This window comes from Orbilia oligospora (genome assembly GCF_000225545.1).
Source record: "Orbilia oligospora ATCC 24927 unplaced genomic scaffold scaffold00215, whole genome shotgun sequence".
NCBI classification, from domain to species: domain Eukaryota; kingdom Fungi; phylum Ascomycota; class Orbiliomycetes; order Orbiliales; family Orbiliaceae; genus Orbilia; species Orbilia oligospora.
Window position 1 is genome coordinate 942721 of NW_011645772.1, and position 23026 is coordinate 965746.

General features: G+C 44.8%; 7 protein-coding genes across 7 annotated transcripts; 2 read left to right on the forward strand and 5 right to left on the reverse strand.

The window, feature by feature from the left end:
- Nucleotides 1-534: 534 nt before the first annotated feature.
- AOL_s00215g295 (uncharacterized protein) lies at nucleotides 535-2760 on the reverse strand (the record flags this gene model as incomplete). Its single annotated transcript, XM_011129497.1, has 5 exons — nucleotides 535-1222; nucleotides 1301-1564; nucleotides 1626-1773; nucleotides 1847-2293; nucleotides 2460-2760. 5 exons carry the CDS (start codon nucleotides 2758-2760, stop codon nucleotides 535-537), a joined length of 1848 nt encoding a protein of 615 aa, XP_011127799.1.
- A 1454-nt stretch (nucleotides 2761-4214) lies between these two features.
- Nucleotides 4215-6180, reverse strand: AOL_s00215g296 (uncharacterized protein; the record flags this gene model as incomplete). The annotated part of the gene is made up of 2 exons (XM_011129498.1): nucleotides 4215-5851; nucleotides 6177-6180. The coding sequence occupies 2 exons, from the start codon at nucleotides 6178-6180 to the stop codon at nucleotides 4215-4217; spliced, it is 1641 nt and encodes a 546-aa protein (XP_011127800.1).
- Nucleotides 6181-7655: 1475 nt separating this feature from the next.
- AOL_s00215g297 (uncharacterized protein) lies at nucleotides 7656-8624 on the forward strand (the record flags this gene model as incomplete). Its single annotated transcript, XM_011129499.1, has 1 exon — nucleotides 7656-8624. One exon carries the CDS (start codon nucleotides 7656-7658, stop codon nucleotides 8622-8624), a length of 969 nt encoding a protein of 322 aa, XP_011127801.1.
- Nucleotides 8625-8784: 160 nt separating this feature from the next.
- AOL_s00215g298 (uncharacterized protein) lies at nucleotides 8785-10142 on the reverse strand (the record flags this gene model as incomplete). Its single annotated transcript, XM_011129500.1, has 4 exons — nucleotides 8785-9750; nucleotides 9806-9828; nucleotides 9887-9951; nucleotides 10015-10142. The coding sequence occupies 4 exons, from the start codon at nucleotides 10140-10142 to the stop codon at nucleotides 8785-8787; spliced, it is 1182 nt and encodes a 393-aa protein (XP_011127802.1).
- A 527-nt stretch (nucleotides 10143-10669) lies between these two features.
- AOL_s00215g299 (uncharacterized protein) lies at nucleotides 10670-11431 on the reverse strand (the record flags this gene model as incomplete). Its single annotated transcript, XM_011129501.1, has 3 exons — nucleotides 10670-11058; nucleotides 11154-11314; nucleotides 11409-11431. The coding sequence occupies 3 exons, from the start codon at nucleotides 11429-11431 to the stop codon at nucleotides 10670-10672; spliced, it is 573 nt and encodes a 190-aa protein (XP_011127803.1).
- Nucleotides 11432-11983: 552 nt separating this feature from the next.
- AOL_s00215g300 (uncharacterized protein) lies at nucleotides 11984-12909 on the reverse strand (the record flags this gene model as incomplete). Its single annotated transcript, XM_011129502.1, has 5 exons — nucleotides 11984-12031; nucleotides 12106-12300; nucleotides 12424-12698; nucleotides 12800-12845; nucleotides 12904-12909. The coding sequence occupies 5 exons, from the start codon at nucleotides 12907-12909 to the stop codon at nucleotides 11984-11986; spliced, it is 570 nt and encodes a 189-aa protein (XP_011127804.1).
- Nucleotides 12910-18979: 6070 nt separating this feature from the next.
- On the forward strand, nucleotides 18980-20667 carry AOL_s00215g301 (uncharacterized protein; the record flags this gene model as incomplete). Its single annotated transcript, XM_011129503.1, has 5 exons — nucleotides 18980-19220; nucleotides 19302-19320; nucleotides 19395-19661; nucleotides 19726-20356; nucleotides 20416-20667. 5 exons carry the CDS (start codon nucleotides 18980-18982, stop codon nucleotides 20665-20667), a joined length of 1410 nt encoding a protein of 469 aa, XP_011127805.1.
- Between the last annotated feature and the right edge of the window lie 2359 nt (nucleotides 20668-23026).

Below are 23026 nucleotides of genomic sequence, written 5' to 3' on the forward strand. Positions count from 1 at the left end.
TGTTGATGATATTTGCGGTCTTTATGTGATGACTATCTGACTGGGATCTTTCAACAAAGCTTACTCTTTCTTTCTTTGTTTTCGTTTTCTTTTGATATATATATTGGCAGAGGGAAGTGTTTGGACTTGCGATGTATTATCGCTTACTCTGTTTTTTGGCTAATGTAACCTATAATACCACGATCTGGATTATCATTCCTCTATGGTCAGCATGGATATATTGATTGTATTAGTATCAGGCGACTCGGTATACAGTACATTTATGCGTGGGTACCAGCGCAATGGGACCCCGAAGGCCTGCGCATAAGGCCGCATTCTAATCGCAGGTTTTATCAATGGCCCAGAAGTATCTTGTAATATAGTTGTTTACTATCCCAAACCTTGCATGTTCAATCTGCTCATTATATTACACAAAATATATAACTTCATCCATCATTAACCAATGAAAACCAATACCTACAAAGTATATACGACCAAACCCCATAGCTCCCAAAAATAATAGCATAGCTAAACAAATCCAAATCAAATCCCAACCTAGCAGAACTGTGGCATACGTAGATCCATGGCTGTTGCATTCTCCTCATCATCCCTCTTCGGGAACTCCTGCAGTTCAAAAAACTCCTTCACCCCATTACCAAACGCCACACTTGCCCTCTTTAACTCAGTCTCTTCGACAGCTGCAAAACAGAGCCTGAAATACTTCCATGCTTCTCGTTCTTCAATCTCATCAGTCGCCCCAAAGGCCTGCCCGGGGCATACCAAACACCTGAGTTCCTCGCCTGTTAAATACTCCCAAAGAGCCTTCATTATTTCTCGTCCATTCATCCCATCATAAAGTCTGTGGATCTCAAAGTATACCCTGACCCACACAAACATTCCCCCCATTGGTCTTTCGAATTCATATAATTCTTTCACAGCCTTGTGGACCAAACTGTATTTTCCACTATCGATAACATTCCCATCCTGATCCACGATCTCCTTCAGCCGAATGTTCTTCAGGTGGATCATTGTTACTGTTTTTCCAGCCTCAAGAGAAATACAGAGAGTATTCATTCGAGACTCGTATTGGTGGCGGAGGAGGGAGAGCCAAGTTATCCAACCAGACATGGACCATGTATGGACCAAAAGTTTGGCAACAAGTGCTTGGGTCGCACCGGAGGGCATCTGGGTTGTTAGTTCGGAGAGACGGAGAATGCGGTCTACTATGGTGGGGTGGCCGATGCTGTAGAGGGTGTTTATCAGCGTCTGTATCTATAAATGTATATATTTATCCACTGGGTCCGGAAATGGTTATACTAACATCCAGCCAAGTCGGCATCCTGGTGCCATAGTCTTGGAAAACGTATCAAACCGCAGGACCCGCCCGTCGGTATCGATAGTGATATAGGAAGGCACCAGGGTTGACAAGAAGGTATCATTATCTGGAACTTCGGTGAAGCGGTCATATTGCAAGAACCAGTATGGATCATCCTCAAGAATTATTATATCGTATTTCTGGCAGAGTGCATAGATTTGTCTTCGTCGCTTGACGCTGAGAACGCCGGCGGTGGGATTCTGACCCATTCTGTTTGCAATTTGTCAGTTTTACGTCTCTAAAATAACACCCAAAACATAGATTAACTTACGTGACAGTATATAGAAGGTGGGGGCGAGGCCCATCTCGCCTGACATCCCATGACTCAAGTATACCCTGAAGACCGTCGTCTCCTTCAACAACCATACCTTCCTTATCGACGTCAACCGGTACGACGTCGATTCCTCTGCAAGCAGCAGCTGCCATGATATCATCGTTAGTATCTTCAACAATTGAAATACGATAAATCTAAAACCGGAGTCGGCAACTTACTGTTCACAGCACCCTTATAAGCAAACTTTTCCATCAGGATCTTATCCCCTCGATATGGGTCCGCCAATACCTCCAGTGCTTTATTAAACCCATCTGTATTCCCACTGGTCATAATAACACTCGGCGAATCATACGGAATCTTCCCTTGGTGTTGGTAGTTCACAGCAAAATCCTTAATAAATTCAAGAAGTACTGGTAGGCCTTCACAAGGGCCATATTGTAACGCACGTGCGAGATATATATCTGTAGAGGGATCTGAGGAATTTGGAGGAGGGAATTTGGGGATTGTGAAGTGACTAGGCTTTTTGATAGAGACGAGGAGTTGAAGGAAAGTCGTATGGAGAGTAGTGGTAAAATGGTTCGGAGTGAGAGCAGTGGCGGAGAGGGTGTCAAATGGGAAGAAGGAAGGATGAGGCATGCCGCCGGCAAGATTGGCCATTCCGGGAACTATTTTATATAATCATCGTATCAGTATTCAAGCATAGCATCGTTTAGAACTCGATAATCCCTTAACGGGTTACCGTAACATTTTGCCAGGCGCGAGTAACGGTTTCCACGCAATGACAATGTATATAATATAATGGCGACAATGGGGAAACACAAGGATCCTTACTAGCACCATATTTGTACAAGCTGTGTAACTTCGACTGTTTAAACCTTCTAGCCAACGGCGACAAGTGATGAGATATGTCGATTGGCTTAGGTCTCGGAACGGCCGGCAAGAACTTCGAGTTATCCTCGATCTTATCCATCTTTTCGCTCGTTGACTGTAACTGCGTTGCGTTGTAATTCCTCTCCGCCAAACTCGAGGTTGTAGAAAGCTGAAGCTGAAGTTGAAGCTGGATTTGTGGACGAACACTGCATTCCACGAAATGTTTAAGGAAGAAAGCGAGGTCTTGGGAAACGGAGGACATCTCAGGAGGATTAAGGGACCGGCCCTTTTTAGACTTAGTAATAAAAATAATCTTAGTAAACTTAGTATACCTAAATTAAGGAATTTCACTGTTGGCGCATTTGTTCAAAAGTGTTTACGAAATCGCGGCGAGCCTCAGAACTAGAGCTAGAGGTCTCGCGTGGAAATCGGGACTAGCTACCGGATCGAGGGCCTCTTATCTAGCCATACTATTCTTTCAATACCGTATTCCTTCGAAGCAATTGAGGCAATTCATTGATGAGCTTTCCATGGTTCCCCGCTGTGGATACGGGGCGGGCGAAGTCATCACGAAGAACACGTCGACGAAACGTCAGACTATCACATTTGAGTGCTTTGGAGATGCAGGCTGGCCTGGGGATTGGATATGTGGACTGCGCTGTCAAGAATTGACTGGATCGGTTGCAATTGGGTAGCTCCTCATTGTCATGGTATTTTTGAGAACCTCGGCTTCATGCTTCAAATATTTTAGACCGAAATCACGGTTCGAATTCGAATTCAGGATCGAACGGAGTTCTAATTTCTAAAATGTATCTATCGAAGCTTCCCGCAATCGATTTGCATTTGATTTGGGGATATCGAAATACCCTTCGATTCAGGGTCGCTTCTTCCGGGCTTTTCTATCTGTTCCTGATTTTGCCAATCTTTCCTAAATAAGTATCTTTATTACATCTGCCTATTTGGGTAATTTTAAGACAAACAAACTTACTCTTTTTAGGTTATCATAAACTTCCTTTTTTAATTTCCAACACGTCAACAACTGGTTAACTTGTTCTTCCATAGATCTAGATCTTTCGAAGTTAGATCTTTTGCAAATTTTGAAGCTATCAGAAATCACATCTAGCATTTTATTAACTAGTCCCACCTTTTATTGAACTAAGAGCTGCCAGTTCAATCATATTTAAACATTCTGCCTTACATTTTTTCACTCATGATCAAGTCTTTCTCACCGTATAAAGTGGAGATCCAAAATCCAACAGCAACAACTCAACGGTGTCTAGTAGTACCGTATTGGTCTCCTCATTTATGTCCATCTTGTATTTGGCGTTAATTAAGCAAATTATACACTAATCTTAGTGGTAGCTCGAACCAGCACCAAAATTGAGATTCTTCGGCGTGTTTGACACCCTATATTCTACAAGAAGCTCGTGGCAGCTCCGCCGTCACCCGGACTGCTGTATATATCTACAGCTTATAGAGCTAAGTAACCAGCAAGCCCAAAATACCATGTAATTAGCCTGATATTTAAATAAAAGTCTAATATACCGCCTTCTATGTCGGTACGTAGTTACCATCCATCAAAGCCCCGATCAAAATAGCAGGATATATATGCCGTTCGTGAGGAACCAAAGAACATAGCTGCTTGGGCACTGCCACATGAATACGCATATTGATCAAAATTTCCAGTACCATCCGCAGATCTACCTACTTAGGTAACTACCGCTGAATAGGAAACCCGATAAAGTCAACCACCCCAGAGCTTCGCCCGATAGCAAGAAGTCTGCCCCTTCGCTCCCAACAGCGGCCACGGTAATCAGGCGGCAACCAGAGAAATTTCTGACCACGTTGAGTTATCCAGTCATAATCATTATCACCGCTATCACTGTAGAGGATAGGTGGCGTTGGCAGAGGTTTCAGGGAAACACGCCCCGAGGTGTCCGGATTTAGGGGCAAGGCCAAAATTCCTTGGTCAGTCTTCAACTGTTGTCCATCGTCCGAGAAATGCATGCATTTGATAGTCTTTTCCCAGGCCAGAGCAGGTAGCCTCGCAGGAGACGAGGTATTCTTTGTCATATCAACTTTTTGCACTATCTGCCCCGCTGCTATGTCAAAGACCAGGATATCTCCCTCTCGTGCTATTACTAGCTGTTTGCCATTAGGGCAAAAGGTCATTGCGCTAGGCGGGTATATGTACGTATACCGGTACCGGTACCTAGCAAAGTCCGCACCAAACTTTTTGACTCTTTTCCCTTTTTCTACGTTCCAGAGCGATATATCGGACCTTGTTAACGACGCCAGACGTTCGCCATCGGATGTGAAACATATTTGGTCAATGCTGAAGTCGCTCTTCAAATAGTGTATTTGCCGCCCTGTCGTTATATCCCAAAGCCTGGCCCCTGAGTTCGTACTGATTGTCGATGCTATCAATTGAATCGAGTTGTCATTGCCTGGGCAGAATTGAAGGTTGAAAATTTTAGTGGTGCCTCCTCGGAAACGGTTCAGTAGCCGTCCCGTTCGCACATCCCAAACAATGATTTCTCCGTCATATGCTCCCGATGCTACCTGTTTGCCGTCTGGAGAGAAAACAATCTTGGAAATGGCTTTGTCAAAACCGTAGCCGGCGTCATCATGTTCGTCTGTCGTCTTGATCATTGTCGTGTTGGTTGTCAAATCGTCAGCTTTATACCATGAATCCGATTTGAATTTCTCCCCGCCGCAATATATTGCTGTGTCCCAGAGACCAACTTTACCATCGAGTGACGCTGATGCCAAGATTTTACCGTCGGGAGAAAATGCAGCTGTAACGACATCATTATCGTGTGTTCCGAAGGTTGTGATTTCTTTGCCTGTTTCAGTGTCCCAGAGCTCAATTGTGCCATTCCTCATTGAAAGCGCTACCTCTTTACCGCTAGGAGAAAATGTGATCGCGTTAAAGCAGCCTCGGCTGTGATCGAAGCTCCCGGTTTCCTGCAAATTTGCCACACAGTATGTAGTATATCTGTCGTCGATATCTGTCGTAATAGCTAGATTTTTGCCGTCGGGAGTAAATAGGACTTTTGGAAACCCAAATTCATCACCAAATTCATCAAAAACTCCCACCTGTTTGCCAGTTCTTACGTCCCAAAGTATAACTGCATCATCTTGCAATGCCGATCCTGATGCTAATAGTTTGCCGTCGGGCGAGTAAGCAATCGATAACACGATATCTGTATGTCCTCGTAAAACCCGTATGGGCTTTTCTGTGGCCGGAGTTCGTCGCCCAATTATAGCGTCGATATCCCACAACCGAATTGTCGTATCTGCTGATGCTGATGCCAGCCATTTTCCATCGGGGGAGAAGGCAACGTCAATAACTGCGCCGAAATGCCTTTTAAGAATTTTTAGTTTTTCTCCCAAATTTGCGTCCCAAATTATAACCGTATGATCACTCGACGCTGATGCCAAATATTTGTTATTAGGGGAAAATGCGACTTTTCGAATACCCTCTGTGTGTCCTTCGAGTGTTTTCACTTCTTCTCCAGTCTTGCTATCCCAAAAACGAATTGTTTTATCGAGGCTCCCAAATACAATTTTTTGGCCGTCGGGGGAAAAGATAACCGTTGTTATTCCCGACTTATGCCCTTCTAGCTTTTGTAGCCCTGCATTCCAAAATTTAGGGGCCTTTATTCGGGGATTAACCCATTTCGGAATACGGTTCTGAAAGAGATTCTTAACTAGGCCTGCAGAGGCTATCGCTCATGTAAGTACTATACTATAGAGTAAGTAAGTAGTTTTGACCCCGCGCCCCGCTACACGCTACATTGCTACATTGCTACATTGCTATATTTCATATGCATGCACCGCCAGCATTATAACCCTCGAAGGATTAGCCTCGAGACCAGGCGCAGATGTGAGGGCAGAGTCGAAGGATAGCGAAAAGAAAAGAGGCGTACTATAGGTTGGGAAGAAAAAATCTCTTTTCTAGCCTTGAGCCTTTGGAGCCGCGTTGATAACAATTTGATGGAACCCCGTTTCCGTTATTCTTTACGGATTGGCCGGGAGCTATATCGTTATGATTGAATCTTTGAACGGTTATTTCGTTCCTTATACGGCGATTTTCGAACCTAACTCTCAACCTACCCCGGCCTGCTCGTGCAGGTCGTTCCAAGTCTGCAAGGAGATCTGTGGGCCGATGTTGCTAAATAGGTCGATCCGCCTCCTCTAAAATTTAGTACTTTGTGACGTCTGGGAACAAGACTACTTCTATCTGGATATCCATCGTTGTTTGGCCAACTGCCCAACTAAGCTTCAACCCTAAACTTTTTAACTCCAGGTCTTTCATATTCCTGGTATCCTGGTACATTGATTAATTCGCACCCCTGTCGAACCTGCCCGTTTTAGGGCTCAAATCCCTGCACACAGTTCACACCGGCTATCCAAAAGAAGATTGAGGCAAATTTTTAAAAAATCGAAAAAAATATCAGCAAAAAAGAAGATCCCTCGAACCAGATTCGAACTGGTGACCTGCAGGTTACGATTGATCAGAAGTGAACTTCTGAAGACTTTTACAGCCTGTTGTGATACCAACTACACCATCGAGGGTCGTTATTTGATGGAGGCGGAGGTCAGAATTGACATTCATCAAACTGTGAAGGCAGGGATTACGAGATAAGGACCACAAGACGTAACACAGGCTACTAGCCAACCCCACCGATATCGTCACTTGCGAAGATATCGTCCCTCGAGTCATCGGCTTCGTGGAGTGCGAGCGTTAATTGCATCGAAAATTCAGCCGTGCGGCGAAACGACTTTGTTGCATTTTGAGCTGTAACACAAAACTTCCTCGTCTCCTATATATATGTTACACAGGTCACCTATATACGGACGTCCAAGTGCAAGTTAGGTAATTACGTTAACGTTAAAAGATCTAAACACCATTAAATTGTATTGGGACAATATTGATGCTTTCACCTCCCTTAGTCCAAACCTGCTCGTATATTTGGTAAGCAATTAGCACCTGATAGAGATACTCTTGGGTAATTGGATACTTAGCTGGCGCCGGAATCGATAGCTTCATCTGGAAGCGTCGTCAATATAAAGATTTCACCTGCTGGCATCACTGCAGTATTAATTATATGATTGGCACTCCGACACGCGATAGAATAATATGATATTACAATGACTTCTCGAATCACCATATCTCCACCTCTCCTAAATACATCCACACCCTGGGCAACCACCTTATCAGACCTCCAAGCTATATACGATAGCGAATCGACTGGCGCGGTCACGACCCGTACTTCTTTCCCGGTCACAGGATTCCAGGATGACCCTTCTATCCACCAACATGCATTCCTCCCAAACTCATCATCTCTAAACACCTACGGATACTCCCCACACCCGCTTTCCTACTATCTCACATCAATAGAATCAATCATCACCTCCTCGGACCTCCCTCAATCAAAGCCCTTCATCATTTCAATCACTGGCACATCCGTAGAAGTCACTTCCTCGGTTTCCACAATTTCAAAATGGGCACACGAAAAGAGATTCAAAGTTTACGCTGAAATCAACCTTTCATGCCCAAACATCCCAAACAAACCGCCACCAGCTTATTCCTCTGCAGGCCTAAAACCATATCTACAAGGGTTATCAAACCTACAGCAATCTTTGGATGTAACTATGGTACCGGTGGGGATCAAGACGCCGCCGTATACCTACCAAAATCAATTCGACGAGTTGATATCCGCCGTAGAAGGATTCCCTGAAATATTGTCGTTTATTACTGCTACCAATACGTTGGGGAATTCTTTATTCTACGAATTTGACCTACCAACTACAAATGAGGGAGAATTGACCCCAATAATTGCGTCTGCATCGGGCACCGGGGTAGGCGGACTAGCCGGGGAGAGTATTCACCCTTTGAGTTTAGGTAATGTGTTTACCATTAGGAATATGCTAGACAAGAGTACACATGAAAATGTTAAGGACATAATAGTTATTGGAGCTGGTGGGGTTGGAGACCAAGCAGGATACAAAAGGATGAGGAAGGCAGGGGCGGCAGCAGTTGGGGTTGGAACTGCCTTTGGGAGGGAAGGAGTAGAGATTTTTGGGAAGATACATGGTGCTGGTGCAGAGCTAATTTAGAAGAAGCAGTTTTTCCAAACCGTAGACTGCTTAGTGGATGTTAAAATCGTCGATCAATTTGATAAGAATTGTTGAACTGTACATCGCTAAGGTTGTCTCAAAACATGGAGCCTTGCGAACAAGTAGAATGATATTTATTTCTTTAAGGTTTACATAAATACTACCCTTTGGCAATCATTTCTGCTCCGGCCTTGACTACCCCAGCGAAACCTGCCGTTTGAATACTCTCGTTGCCTCCCGCAGCTACCCGGCCCTCAATCTCCGCCATACCAGCCAACCACAGAACTCTTACGTGCGGTTTAACCTCCAGCCGACATAACTCCTCCGCTACTACCTGTAGAATATCGGTCAAGGCTAAACCTTTTAGCGTTTTTATCCTGTTGACGGTAATCAAAGCTGTCGTTATATCCTCCGTCAAAAGGGTATTCATTATCGCTTGGATATCCTCAGGATGCGGCGCTGCTACACAATCATAGATCGATGTCTCGGTAATCAAATCCCTTTGGACATCCGGCCCAGATAGTGCGACACCATTTTTATCCAGTGGCGTAGATCCTGCAAAGCAGGCTTGTAGTACATTCAAAGCACGCCTCATATCGCCCCTTGAGAGATGTAACAGTGCATCAACAGCTGTATCATCGATTCTAACATTTTCGGAATCTATAACATGTTCCACCCTTCTTCGTAATGCAGGGATCGGTAGTGGAGAGAATCTAAAGCGGGTGCATCTAGATAATAGGGCTGCATTGAGTTTGTGGGTATAATTCGCAATAATGCAGAATCGGACATTAGAGGTGTATTTCTCCATGATACGCCTTAAGGCATTCTGGGCAGTCGAGGTCATGGCGTCGGCTTCATCCAGGATGATAAGTTTGAACTGTGCGATCGAAGATGTTGTATTTGAAGGCTCTAATTTCGCTGAGGAGAAAATTTGCTTTGTAGAGGCAAAGGTTTTGATTTGTTCTCGGACGACATCAATGCCACGGTCATCGGAAGCATTCAGCTCTAGGACATGGTGGCGGAGAGCGGCTTCGGATTTGGTATTATAGATTCGTCGAGCAAGAGCTAGAATTGTAGATGTTTTACCGGTTCCGGGAGGGCCATAGAAGAGAAGATGTGGTAGTTTCTGGCAAATAGTAAGTCCCTGATGTGATATAGCTACAATAGCTTCGGTAACATACGTTTTGAGCAATAAACTTATTTACTATATTTTATATTAGCATTGTCATTAAAATAGATATTTCCTCAGGGTTGAATCGTACTTGTAGTTAAAATGTCCTCGTGACCGGATACATCGTCAAGGCTTTGCGGTCTGTACTTTTCAACCCTATCTCACAGTTTCGTTTAGAAGAATAAGCTATAGAAAAGTAGACCCATTTGTAGAGCTCACCAAGGTAAAGAATCTCCAACCTCTACTGGTAGATTGGCAGCACTCCGCTTGCCTTTAGCTTCAATTGTCGAGAACGTTATACCCGTATCGACGGGGCCGTCGTCGAGATCCATTTCGTCGTCCGACATTATGGCTAGTATTATCGAGAGTTGTTAGGACTATTGAATGAGATTATGTGCAGTATCCGGGAAAGGTGATCTTAGTCGTGGGTAGTAGTATTGAAGCTGCTGGCCTGGTCGAATGAAGCTTAGAACACGCGAGAGCTGAGGTTGCGGTTGGGTTTGGTGGGAAGACGCGTTCGCAACACCCACCGAAATCCCTGCCTAAATTGCGCTACACCGAACACCGAATACCGAACCATTCCCGTGGTACCCTAAGATGATTTTTGCCTCCCAAAGTCCTTGCACAGTAGGGTGAATCTTAGGTAGTAGATAAGAGGAAATGCTACAAGGTCACTCAATCTTGAATCTTAATGTGACTGCTGAAACTTTTATTACTAATGACTCCCCGAATTATCGATATATGAAGTATCTACAGTAAACCGGCCCAACCCCATCATTACGTAAAAAACACATTAAATATCCATCTACAAGAGCTAATGAATGTTGCTCGTTGCAGAGACAAAGTGTAAAAAAAACTAAAAGAAGTAATCATTTTACTCCTCCTTAGCACCTCCTCTAAAGGACTTCTCAGCCTGCTCAACGCTCTTCTTGTCGCTCTTAGTCTCCCCGCCAGCGGCGCCCATGAATCCGGCAGCCTTCCACGGCCTCTTCAAATCGCCAGCAGCTGGTTGGTTCCAGAAGTGGATCTTCATCAGGTTACCCTCGAGAGCTCCCTTCAATGGAACGATGCTCTGGATCAAAAGTGGGTTGGTGTATTTCATGTAAAGATGCATAAATCCAACCATAGCCATGCCGGTCAATTGGGACTTGTAAAGAGATTTCAGCTGGCCTTCGTCGTACTGGCAAATGGTGGTAGTGACGAGTTTGGGTTCTTCACCAGAGAGTGGGGCGGCAGGTTCGACATATTTGAGGGTGGTCATGTCTATTATTCGCAGGCAACAAAATTAGCATTGGTTCGCTATTATCGGTATACGTATAGTTTATACTGGTAAAAATGAGTGTGTGATATTAACTTACCATTCTTCTTCTTGATCTGTTTTCCAACATAGAAGTACAGAGAGACAATGACGATGTTGGAGAGGATGTAGAGACCACGGACAGCCCACAGGACGTTCTCATCTTCGAAAGGTATCTTCTTCGCGAGTTGCATCAGTCCGAGGACTACAACGATGTTTGAACTGAAGTTATAAAATTAATCCGTTAGCATCCGATTCCATTTTTGCGGGTGTCACGAGGGTTACGTCGCTCTGACTACGTCGCAGGGAAACTCACATTTGAGGGTTTAAGCCGAACATTGTGTCGATGAAGATGAAAGACGATATGAATTTGATGGAATAAATTCAGTAGGGACACCGGTGGTAGGGAAGAAGACCAGAGGGAAGAATGGGCCCAGGTTTAAGTACTGGGGATGTGGGATGTTGAGGAAAAGGAGACCGGTCCTTTGTCTGGGTTGAGTTAACACGGTTGTCAAAGGCCGAAAATTTAGGCAGGTGCGGCGGCGTCGAATTTAGCGATGCTTCCAGAAGGTGGCCAAGTTACGCAAACACTCGCAATGCGGTCACGTGAGGGTAAGCACGGTATTAGATAACAGTATATATAGACTTTATACCCATCAATGTTGATAATTATAGCGTATAAAACTCGGAAAGAACACCGATTATAATTACGAACTTAAGATGTAGTTCAGAACCACTTTTCAGAAATATAATAGATTGTAATGTAATGTAGAGTCGCTTGTAAAGGGATCGGAAGTAAGACGAAGGTGAGATACTAGCTTTGCAAAAAGGCCGACATACGGCTAGCTAGACTATCAAGCCATATAAAATGCCTAGTATTTATGCTCAAGCTCACAAGTTCTTGCCCATAAACTTCCTCTTCGTAAAGCTAAGCCACCACTGTAAAAGACTCAAGCTGAATTAGTCATGTTTCCAAAGAAGGTATTCGTTACTGAGGAATTCGGAGTTCGAACCTTCGACGGGGTAGTCGCTGAGTCAAAGTATACCCTCGACAACAGTCTAATAGTAAGCTCTTGTCTAATTTGGCTGATATACTGTCGAAGAGTATCTGCCTCGTTCCTATCTCTAGCTGGAGCGAACAGAGCATTCAATGGGAACGTCGGATCACCAGGTAATGCAAAGTGTTCAAGAGCCAAAGTATTCAGTGCCTATCAGAACCAGCCCATGATATTGTCAGCCAATCTATCACGCCGATTGCCCCTTCTAAAACCCACAGCGCTCTGAGAACGAGACCAGCACCACTCATAATTGCAAGTGAATTCGACAATTACCTTCTCGGCCTCCCTTCCGGACATATTCGGCTTGATCTTCCCCAGACATTCGCTGATAAACAAGATACCATAGATCAACACCCGATCGGCTGGTCCCTTGATCTCGAAGTTTCGGAATAGAGTATTTGCCCTGAATAGCACTAAAGTTTCGTCCAAGATATCGTAAGACTCCGACTCTGGATCGACATGGATCTCGTCATCTTCAGGCCCGAGTAACGGAAGTGTATAGGCAGGGCCACGAGTTCTAGTCCGGAGAGGTAAGAGGCCAAAGTTTCCTATAGTTTCGAGAGAGGATTCTGTTAGCTTTGGTCGAGTACATCGATGTTCTGAAGCTGGTTTGCGGGGAATCCATAGCTGACAACGTATGATCGCGTACCTATTATCCGGACATCGGTATCACTGAGGAAGCTGGAATGATAGGCCTAAGATACATCAGCATCCAAAAGATAGACCAAAGCGGTTGTAGGAAGCAATTCGTACCGGCATGATGAATATGGTATGCTGGTCGTCGGATGTATGAGCTATAGGGAGTATGTTGACATCAGGGCGGGCCTCGCGGCTCTTGGGAGCTTGATTGCGGCTAAGCTTGGGTGCGCCACTCGCTACGGGTGGGGCTTAGCCATTGGTGCTCAAAAGTGCGTTGTGTCCCACGCACTTAATGTCCCAGAAAATGGTCAGCTTCCTCTTGGCGTTAGCCTGCCACATAAACACCACAAAAAGTTCACGGTTTTATTCATGTCCATCCTCCATTTCTAAGGATTCAATTTCTGATAACCAAAGATATGAGATACCAGATGCTCGTTCTGTCTAACCCAGCTACAGCTGACATCAGACCTTCAAAGCTCAGCCTTTTGATCAGTCCCACGGGACCAAGCGCATGCAATTAAATCATCAAATGTCAACCTTGTTAGCCTTTTCAGTCATGCATTGTTGAAGTTGATATCTTCGAAACCGGCTCCTGCCGAACCAAGTCTACTCAATAACAAGAGGGCTTACTTGTTTCCGAGTTCCTGGTTTAATATCGTGATATCTTCGTCTATTGGTGCAACATACAAAACCTATAAAATTCACGCATGTTCATGTTGCACGAAAAGTTATCCGAAGCAGCTGACCCTTGAGCTGAACACAATACATCTCTCGATACGATATCGAATTAGAAGTTGGTCAGATGTTGGAGCCAAATCAGTGCAGCAACTGTGAGAATCATTATTTGGGTATTCACTTCGAGGCTACGACGAGGCTTGCAAGGCAGTGAATTACACATACGCCTATATGTGCAGATATTATACCGGCGACCTTGGTCGGTGGTGGCGATGGCAGGCCTACAGCATTTCGAATACATCAATTCGTCTAGGTGCATCCGCTGCCGCACAATCCTGCTCTATATCCGATTTGAGTGTGCTTTGACCTCGCCCGCAGCTATATGCAAGTATCTATTCTGCACATTTATGCTGTGTACCCATCGCAGCCAAGTGCGATGGGACGTTTAAGATATCAATTCTTTACAATATAATGTTGATATATATCGCAATCGGCTTTGGTGAATGGGCGATGGGATTCGGGCCCGCATCATTAGTAAAGACGTCCTTCGATATCTTGATTTGCGAAGAATTGCGAGATTTCGAATCCTTCGTCCGCCAAAGGAATCAGAGTAAGCCTCCCTGGTCAATATTATATTATATTAACCAGTAGCCAGCTGTAACTTGAGTAATCATTTCATGATATCGGATGCAAAATGAACTCTACCGGTGCCGCGGCGAGTCATATTGTAAACGAATATTAATCGATAACAGAACGCCAATTCCTTTGATATCTGGTAGCGAGCCGCCCCGCTATCAAAAACTAGATAGTCGACGTATGATGTCCCCACCAGCCTTATGCAAATTAGTATGAACAGTTTCCATGGATAATGTCCTGGTCCTAGGCCCCGAGTATGTGGTGAACAAGGAACTCCCTCGAAAATAGACCTAGTCGATCCAAACCAGCGTGCAGGCCAAGGCAGCAGGCATTAGACGACGAGATGTCGATATTAGGCAATTGACCTTTTTCTCACAATAGATATACGTATCGATTCTTCTAGGTCCAGCTGTGCTCCCTTGCCAAAAATATCCCACACTGCCTGCTGCAGTGCCAGTTCCGTAGACATACATCAAACTTGGAAGCCGAAAAACAAACAGTAGCAAACCTAGCATGATCGTGCAGGAAATTGTCCCGAGAATGTTGCAACAAAGGGTTCTATGTAGTTCTGCGACCGCAGCATCAAAACATGTACAACCAGTCATTCATGTTACGTATTTGCGTATCCAGATATCTCATAGATACCGACATCAGCGCCGTCGTGGGGCCCGCAGCCTGCGTGCCATCGATGCATCTGCAACATCACATCACGTTCGAACTCCTCTCCGTGGCTGCTGATGCTGTTTCGTTTCATTTAGCCTTTTGAAAACAAGCTGCGCTCATGAGTTCACGAATTCACATTGGCCGCTTATTTCTGTTAAAAATAAAACTTTACCTCCTCCCCTCCCCGACCGTCAACAGAATCGGTCTTGATATATCTCCATGCAGGTTTGGCGAGGAGGGCTTCGATTTCCGCGGATCCACCCACATCATTGGCTGCCATCAACCTGGTTCCAAAAGTTCCGATAGGTTGGTTTAATACTCTTTCTAGGAAAACAGTCTGGTAGCGGGGCGAAGCTTTCCTTACAATAAAAGGAATATGTGCCGAGAGATCACCCTTCTTCTTCAAGCGAGTAGCCTTTCGTTGCTGTTGCTGTGACGAACCCGTTAACCACAGAATGACCTGCATGCGGGTGAGATCCCGTTAGAGGTATATCAACGATATACCATGAGTAATCAACATCCCGGAAGGAGCGCCTGCTTCCGTTCCGTCGAGCTCGAGCCATCCAGCAGTAAAACCGTCCTGAGAATACCTATTAACACTTTTAGAAGCGAGTCTTATCCATTTATTTGAGAATACTGGGCATCAGTCCGTGGATTAGAAAATCGAAGGAGCCGTGGGGGCGCTGTTCACGGCGACAGTAACCGAACCGAGCTAGGAGGAGGAGCAGCTTGATGCAGGATATTCCATCTATTTGCGTAACACCGAGCTAAGCTTACCGTTGAACCAGTACAGTGCAGTTCCTGAGTCTGAAGCGAAACTGCTGCTAAAGTCCTCTGGGTTTTTATCGCCTCTCCTGCATAGGCCTTGATGTCAAATACCATGGCGCGGTAACTGCGATTTCAGATATATATTTTTGTGGGGCCCGCACTCTTGTGTGAATACTGATTAGTTGACGAATGGACATGGTGGGTGAAGGTTCTAGCGGCATTAGCCAAAGCTAAACTAGTGTTCTTCTAAAGTTGGGTACGATATCAGTTGTACTATAGTATAGTACCATATATAGTTACATCCAAACTTGTACCTAGTATACAAAGTCGATAGTTAGGAATGGTCATGAATTGCGTCACTTATATAATTATGAGTTTCCGGGAAATTTTCTTAGGGTATAGTAAGTAAGTATACATATAATGGCGAAGCTTTGAACTGTCAAACTATGCAGGTGCATGCAGCGGCGATGCTGCGACATATCGATAATGGGTACGCAGCCAGAGCTAGAGAAAGTCCTGCCATACTAGCGATTAGTTTCATATCCTGTTTCCTTTCAATCACATAGTGACATATTTCTACATTTTGCTACTTTGCATTTTAAATTTGTCCTCCAAAAAGTTTCCGCCCTCGTTAAATTATTGCTCGCGATGTCCGAGATTTTGCTGCCTTGAGATTTTCTTGGCTTTAGGAAGGTTTCTCAAAATGAAAGCTTCTTCGAGTATTAGAATGCGAAGTTCAAGGCTAAGATCTCCTTTTCAATATTTCTAAGCTGACGGGGGCAAAGGAGAGAAATAGGGGTACTGTATCGAACAATACCAAATCCCATCAATCCGAGATGCAAGAACCCTCGGGGATTGGTAGAACAAGCTTTCCCCATAAATCTCCATGTTATCGCTGTTGAGTGGGTGGAGACACTAGGAGATATGGAGAAGTGGAGACATGTCTAAGGCTTTTGCGGAGAGAGTTTTGGTGGAGATTATTCTAGACTGGGGTAACTTGGCTAGCGACATGTCTATCGGTACAAACCCTAAGAATGCAATTTCTCAATACGAGATGATGGAACTTTAGCAAAAGACGCTTTGGCGAATTTTTGCCTCAAAAATTTGAATCAACTCCTTTTCGGATATCGGTACTCATTCGATATTCGGCTTTGATTTTCCGTGATTGACAATAAGCCCATGTCCTTGATGGATTCCCCGTATCAGCGACTAGCTTCCCAATATTGAATATGATAGCCTCATGATCTAGAGCTCTTACAATTCTGACTGTGTTATCCGCCGATAACTAAATTTTATTATACCCACCAATTAGAGATTATCCGTATACAGCTATGTCATGGTGGAAAGTTTTCCAAAACCGGTGAAAGTATCTGTCAGGTTCCTAGGATGTATACTTAGTTCTCGCCTGGACGCGAGACGGTGACAAGCCTCTCTCGCCCGCACTTGCATGCTGACAGCGTCCGCTCAGAGTGTTCTTTTCACATCCCAAAGTCATCGACAGACCCCAAAAAATTTTATTGGAAGGGTCGGATTAAAAGTTGATTTGACCGCAATTTTGCTGCTTCTCCGGGGGTAGGGGTCCTCGCAAGATCTACCCGACTAAAGTTGCTTAGTGGTCCTCTGTTCCCTTGCCTTTGTAGCTATTGTGCATTAACTCGATGCCTCGTTCAAGCCGTTGCAAGAATTTGATATTTATGGCATTTCTCTAATGTCGGATTCGTTAGTGCTTAGGGTTCAAAATAAGTAACCGTTTGAAGATCCTAGGAACAAGGCCACGAGGGCGCACGCAAACCGCATTCGAATTGAAGCGGACCGCAATAGAAGCCGTGGTTTCATTCGGGCTTCTGCGTGGGATTTCAGAAGGCCGCTGTCGGCTGGCATCAGGCACCAAGCCAATTGATTCGACTATCAACCGATGTTAAAGTAGAAACTGCATATATGCAACAGATCATTTCGAAACGGGAGCTTCGCCTCTCCTTTGGAAGGTAAAAAAAATAAAAATAAAATAGGAATGAAAGATATCTGAAGTGATATGCGAGCTCAAGAGACGCAATTGCGCAACTGGAGCAGGGCGATACCAATACTCAGCAATTCAATGACATTTTGGAATAACTTTTTTTTTTTCTCTCCCAGTTATGTTTTTCTGCGACTGCGCAGTAAAAATAAGAAAAAACAAGAAGTTATACAGATGCGCTCTCGCCAATGCAATGCGTGAAGAATTTGAAGTGAGTTCTGTCAAAGAAGGGCGGCCCGGATAATCATAGGGGAAGTATGTCTCCACTTATCACATGAGGAACTCGGACGTCTACGGGCTGAGCACTCGAATCATTGAGTGGAGTAGTAATCAAATGTGAGTTTTCTTGCATTTTGCAGCCAACTATCGTTTCGTTATCCATGGCGCACCTGAGCCCTTGGCAATCTATACCAACGAAAGAATAGCGGTGGCAGGGTACAAGGAACATTCGTGACTTCAGAAAAACGTGCAAGTTACGAATTTCACAGCGGGTGTGCAAGGGTATCACACGCATGGTTGAAGGAGGGGTCTGGACATTTTGTCTCCCGTTCAGCGGTCACGAAGAGGGTGTGGTGCCGGTTTTAGCTCAGAAAGAAGCATACTTTTTGCTTTTGTGGCATTTTACCTTTCCAACACGATACTTTCGTTTCAAAGCACTGGGCAGCTAGCCGGCCTTTCCTTCTGGTGGTACATGGTGCATGACTTACATGCAGATTAGCAACTTGCTGAAGTCATTTCGGCCAGTTTGCCGGTGAAATATTGCAGTACGAGCTAGTCTTGAGGCAAGATGGAGTGTGGGTTTTCCAATGATGTCTGGGACAAGCAGGCAAAGTACTGTACCCATACGGGGTCCAAACTTAACAGAGTTCCCCCAATCCACTGCATAATGCGCACAAGTCCCCAGGAAAATGGAGAACCTTGCCCAAAAGTATATCTATACCCTGATGTCTCGATCCATCCCTCACGACAATGGTGGGGCGACAACCAGGAATGCCCTTGTGGATCTACAAGACTCTTTTAAGTTTTCCCTTGCTGCATTTCTTTTAAAAACTCCAGGCTTTCTCTCCGCCGGGGGCTTTCTCTTGGAACCATTCGGTTCTGTATTCTCTCATCATCTATCGTTCATCGACGTTTACGGCTATTATCCACGGGAGCACCCTCTTAGGAGGATAGGGTGCCGGCATAAAGCTACCCTGCTGCAGGCTTCAATATTCAACTGCCCCGAAGCTCAGGAACATTGCAGACGACATATTACCGGAAATAGACCTCAAGGTCTTAGATATATCAAGATCACTCCGTCAGCCAAGCCAAAATTTCGATATCAGTATAAGAAGATATTGGGAAAGACATATCAGAAATTCGAACTCTCCAAAATTCGCACCAGACCAAAAAAAATATCGATAGCGGGAACTGGACAAACGGACAAACGACAAAATGACTCAGTTAACGCCAGGTCAAATTGGGACCATAGAGGCGGTACAGCGAATGTCCTCGGTTCTGTCAATTCTCGGCGCATCATTCATTATCGTCACTTTCCTGGGGTCCCCACGATTTCACAAGCCAATCAACAGACTTGCATTCTATGCTGCAATAGCAAACATCCTTTGCACCGTTGCGACCTCAATCGCTAGAGCCGGCCCAGCAGCTGGGCGAGGTTCTGCGTTGTGTAACATGCGTAAGTGGAGCCGTTCTTGCATGTTCCCTTCGACCGAGATGAAAATGTCAGGCCATACTAACAGATTCTCTTCGCCTATAGAGGGATTATTTATTCAAACGTAAGCTTTGTGGAAATCCGGGGTAGCGGGCTTGGAAATATCGGAATCGGCACACATGCTAACGAATATAATAGGTTCCTGCAATCCGATGCCCTGTTCATCGCTTTTATGGCACTAAATGTGTATCTGACCGTCAACAGAAAATTCAGCTCGCCTCAGTTGAGGAAATTGGAGCCTTACTATGTCGGAGCCTCATTTGGATTACCCCTGATATCGGGACTTGTTCTCCTCTTTGTGCGCTCACCCGGCAAAGGTCCTGTATATGGCGATGCTACTCTTTGGTGTTGGATTTCGCAAGAGTATGATGTTCTGCGTTTGGCGACCTTCTATGGTCCCGTCTGGTAAGTACCCAAATGATATACCACCAAATGATTAGAAATAACAGTCGCTAATTACGTAAATCAGGATCATTATTCTTATTACTTTCGTCCTCTATGTTGCAGCTGGGAAAACAGTTTTTCGTATGAGAACCGACCTTCGTCGGTTTGACCAAAGGCATGGGCATCTTCCAACCCAGTCCACCAGTCAGACCGAGCTTTCTTCATATGCCGCACCATCCGGAAAGTCTCCTCTGTCGGCTATTCAAATGACCACGGTTACCCATATCGATCATGTGGAAAAGCCGGAACCGATTGGATGCACTTATCTTGCCGGCGAAAATGAGCCGTACAAGTACACAGTTACAATTGAAGCAACAAGCCGTGAACGTCAAAATCATATTCGAGACAACGAACACGAATTCGAGGCCGAGTCGGTCGGTGACATTGAGCATGCTCCTAGTGATCGCGATGGTGAAGAGGAACTAGTTCCAGGACACGGTCGCTCACATTCTGTTGGTTCAATTACTACTTCTAATTCGAGTACGAACAAGCCATCATTGACAGCGACTGAGACTGCTACTGCTGTTCCTGTTGCTCCACCTAATTCAAACCGAAGAGCTCTTGCTGCAAACAGAAAGACTATGAGAGCAAATGCGGCTGCGTGGGCATATACTAGATGCGCTTTCCTCTTCTTCATCGGTCTCATCATTACTTGGGTATGTGTAAACTGGAATACCTCAAGTGCTTTACTTCAAATTCTAACAGTACAAATTAGGTACCGAGTTCAACCAATCGTGTCTATGCCTTGATCCACCCCGAAAAGCAGGAATTCGCTCTCTATCTCACTGCTGCCCTCGTACTTCCAGCCCAAGGTTTATGGAACTTCATCATCTACCTTGTAACATCATGGGCTAGTTGCAAACTGATGTGGAGGGACATAAGTATCCACTTCGGCTTGGGGTTCCTCAGGAAGAAACCATCTATTGAAAGCATTCCTAGAAATCGAATCAAGATCGGAAGCCAATAGTTAATTAAATTTTCTTTTGTTTGTTTCATTTGTTGGTACGCTCTGCTACTTGACTTCTTATTTTCTCACTTTCTGGTCATTGGCGTCTGGATACCCCTCTCGGATTTGGAGTTCTTCATGAAGCTATTTCGCACCATTTCTTTTGTTTAGCACACCCCAGTCTCGAAAACTACAAATGTAATTCTCCCTTGACCCTCCTTGACTTTCCTTTGTTGCGAAAAGAAAACACAAATACCCTAGCCCCCTTTATTGAGTTACGACCGCATCTATTGAAGCATACTAGCACCGCTAAGAAAAAAGCGTTTAATACATATTTTTTGCTATGCACATGTACGAATATACCCATTTCGAGGGAGGTTTACTAGCGATATGCTTTTTACCAAAATTCTGTTAGTTCCTATATGAGATGCCTCAAAAAATAGAAACTTCTGCATGATCATCATTTTGGAATTCAAGATTACACCATTGTAAAATGTCGTACTGGGAGCGTAGCTAGACATGGTCTACCTTGTCAATCGCTCCCTAGCAGTAGTATACTACAAATATCTATACATCCTGCTCTAGGCTCCTATACAATACGTCCATTAGCTCCGAGGCAGTTGAAAGGAGAAATGGAGGCGTTGCATCAACAAGTATCACTTGCGTTAGACCCTCGACCGACGGTCTGGGGGATCCTGGAAATACACTAGCTTGTAACTGCGAAGACTAATTTCACAATTTCAACTTCTGTGGGTCGACATTGTGGGCCATCAGTCAGCACACGAATTCGAAGCGATAGGCTGTTGTCGGCACTGGGCGGCCGGTAAAAATGATATTTCCGAACAGACGAGATTGGGCACCTCTATAGGCGACCGCTATTTATCCAGTGACACTTCCAAGGCTGCGCCAACCATAAAAGTGACGATTCAGGTCCAGTTTTATGTCACTCTAAAGCTTGCTAGAGAGTAGTTGTATATAATGTTGGTTATGTTACCCGACACTATCTCTATTTTGCGGTGTCGAGGACCTCATGACTACAAATGCCAACGGCCAAGTCTAACAAAGTCACACACACATCTTAACCAAATTTTACATTTTAATTGTGCCAAAGTTTCGAGATCGATTTACCAGCCGTTTCGCCAAGTCGATATAAAGGTTAAGATCTTCTTGGGTTGTGTTTTGATCTGAAGTTGGGGAAAACTTTTTATTTTTTCGCATTTCAGATATCTGAAATTATATCATGTGTTCGCAGGCCAAGCTTCCCCATCACTTCCCCATCACTTAAAGTCAATTCTGGGGTGACGAAGCGGTGGCTTATTTGTTAGAAGATGTACCATATATTACCCTTCTCTATAGTAAATACTCCTCACTTACACCTTAGTACATACTATCAAATATCAGGTGTTCGATTCTTTCCATGTTGTGTTTTATTTCGGCCCGTGGCAGAAAAGCCCTCTTTCTTTGCTCCCAACATGAGAACAAGATCCTGGAACCTGGTTGAAACCTCCAACCGCAGAAAACGTGGCACTGATTCGACTAGTCTAATGCAAGGGGTCCCTGAATGAGGGCCAAACCGAATTCCGGGACCTTGCACCTAACGTTTATTCAGCTCTCATCTGCGTATGGGCATACCAAAAAGGTGCGGACTCCGGTGCGAGCTAGTCATCCGTCAAGTAATTTACGACGCGGCACATGCTGTTGTCTAAACCACCAGCTACATACGATCTCCATCCATCTATCAAATCGGCCTCATTTTCCTAGCTAAGCTCCCAAGACCATAGTTAATCCCTTCAAACCTCAAATTACCGAAACAATCCTGTGTTGTTGATTCATCTCCACGTTTCTTTAGCCTGTGTAACTGTTACTGATCGAACTGCTCCCTCAGACAAAACCCCACACTTACGGCGTGGCATTCAGATCTGGTCCTATGTGCTGTATGCAGAGTACTAGCCCCCATGCCACTGACACAGTCGAGATGCCTAGCGATTGGCAGTCTCGTAAACCGAAATGCCCATTGGCACAAAATGCCCATTAACTTATTTCCGGGGGGGGGGAGCAAAAACTCTCTTCGCGAGTGCGACTCGAGGGATTCCGCCACCGTGGGTCCAGAATTGTCGAGCTGTCAGTGCACAAATACCACATCAAAGAAACGAACAAAAAAAAGCGCCAGTTCCTCGATTGGCTGCGATGGAACCACGGCCGAACCGAAAGCCATCATCAGCCATAATTCTGTGGAACGAGTCGGCTAGTCCTGTCAATATGATGAGCAGCTGAAAAGCAGTTCGAGTCGACCTTTGTGTGCATGTGCAATGTGCATAACGTCTCAATGTGCATAGGCGCCGAAATCCCTTTTTCTTTTTAAACGTCAGTGCGCCGTGTC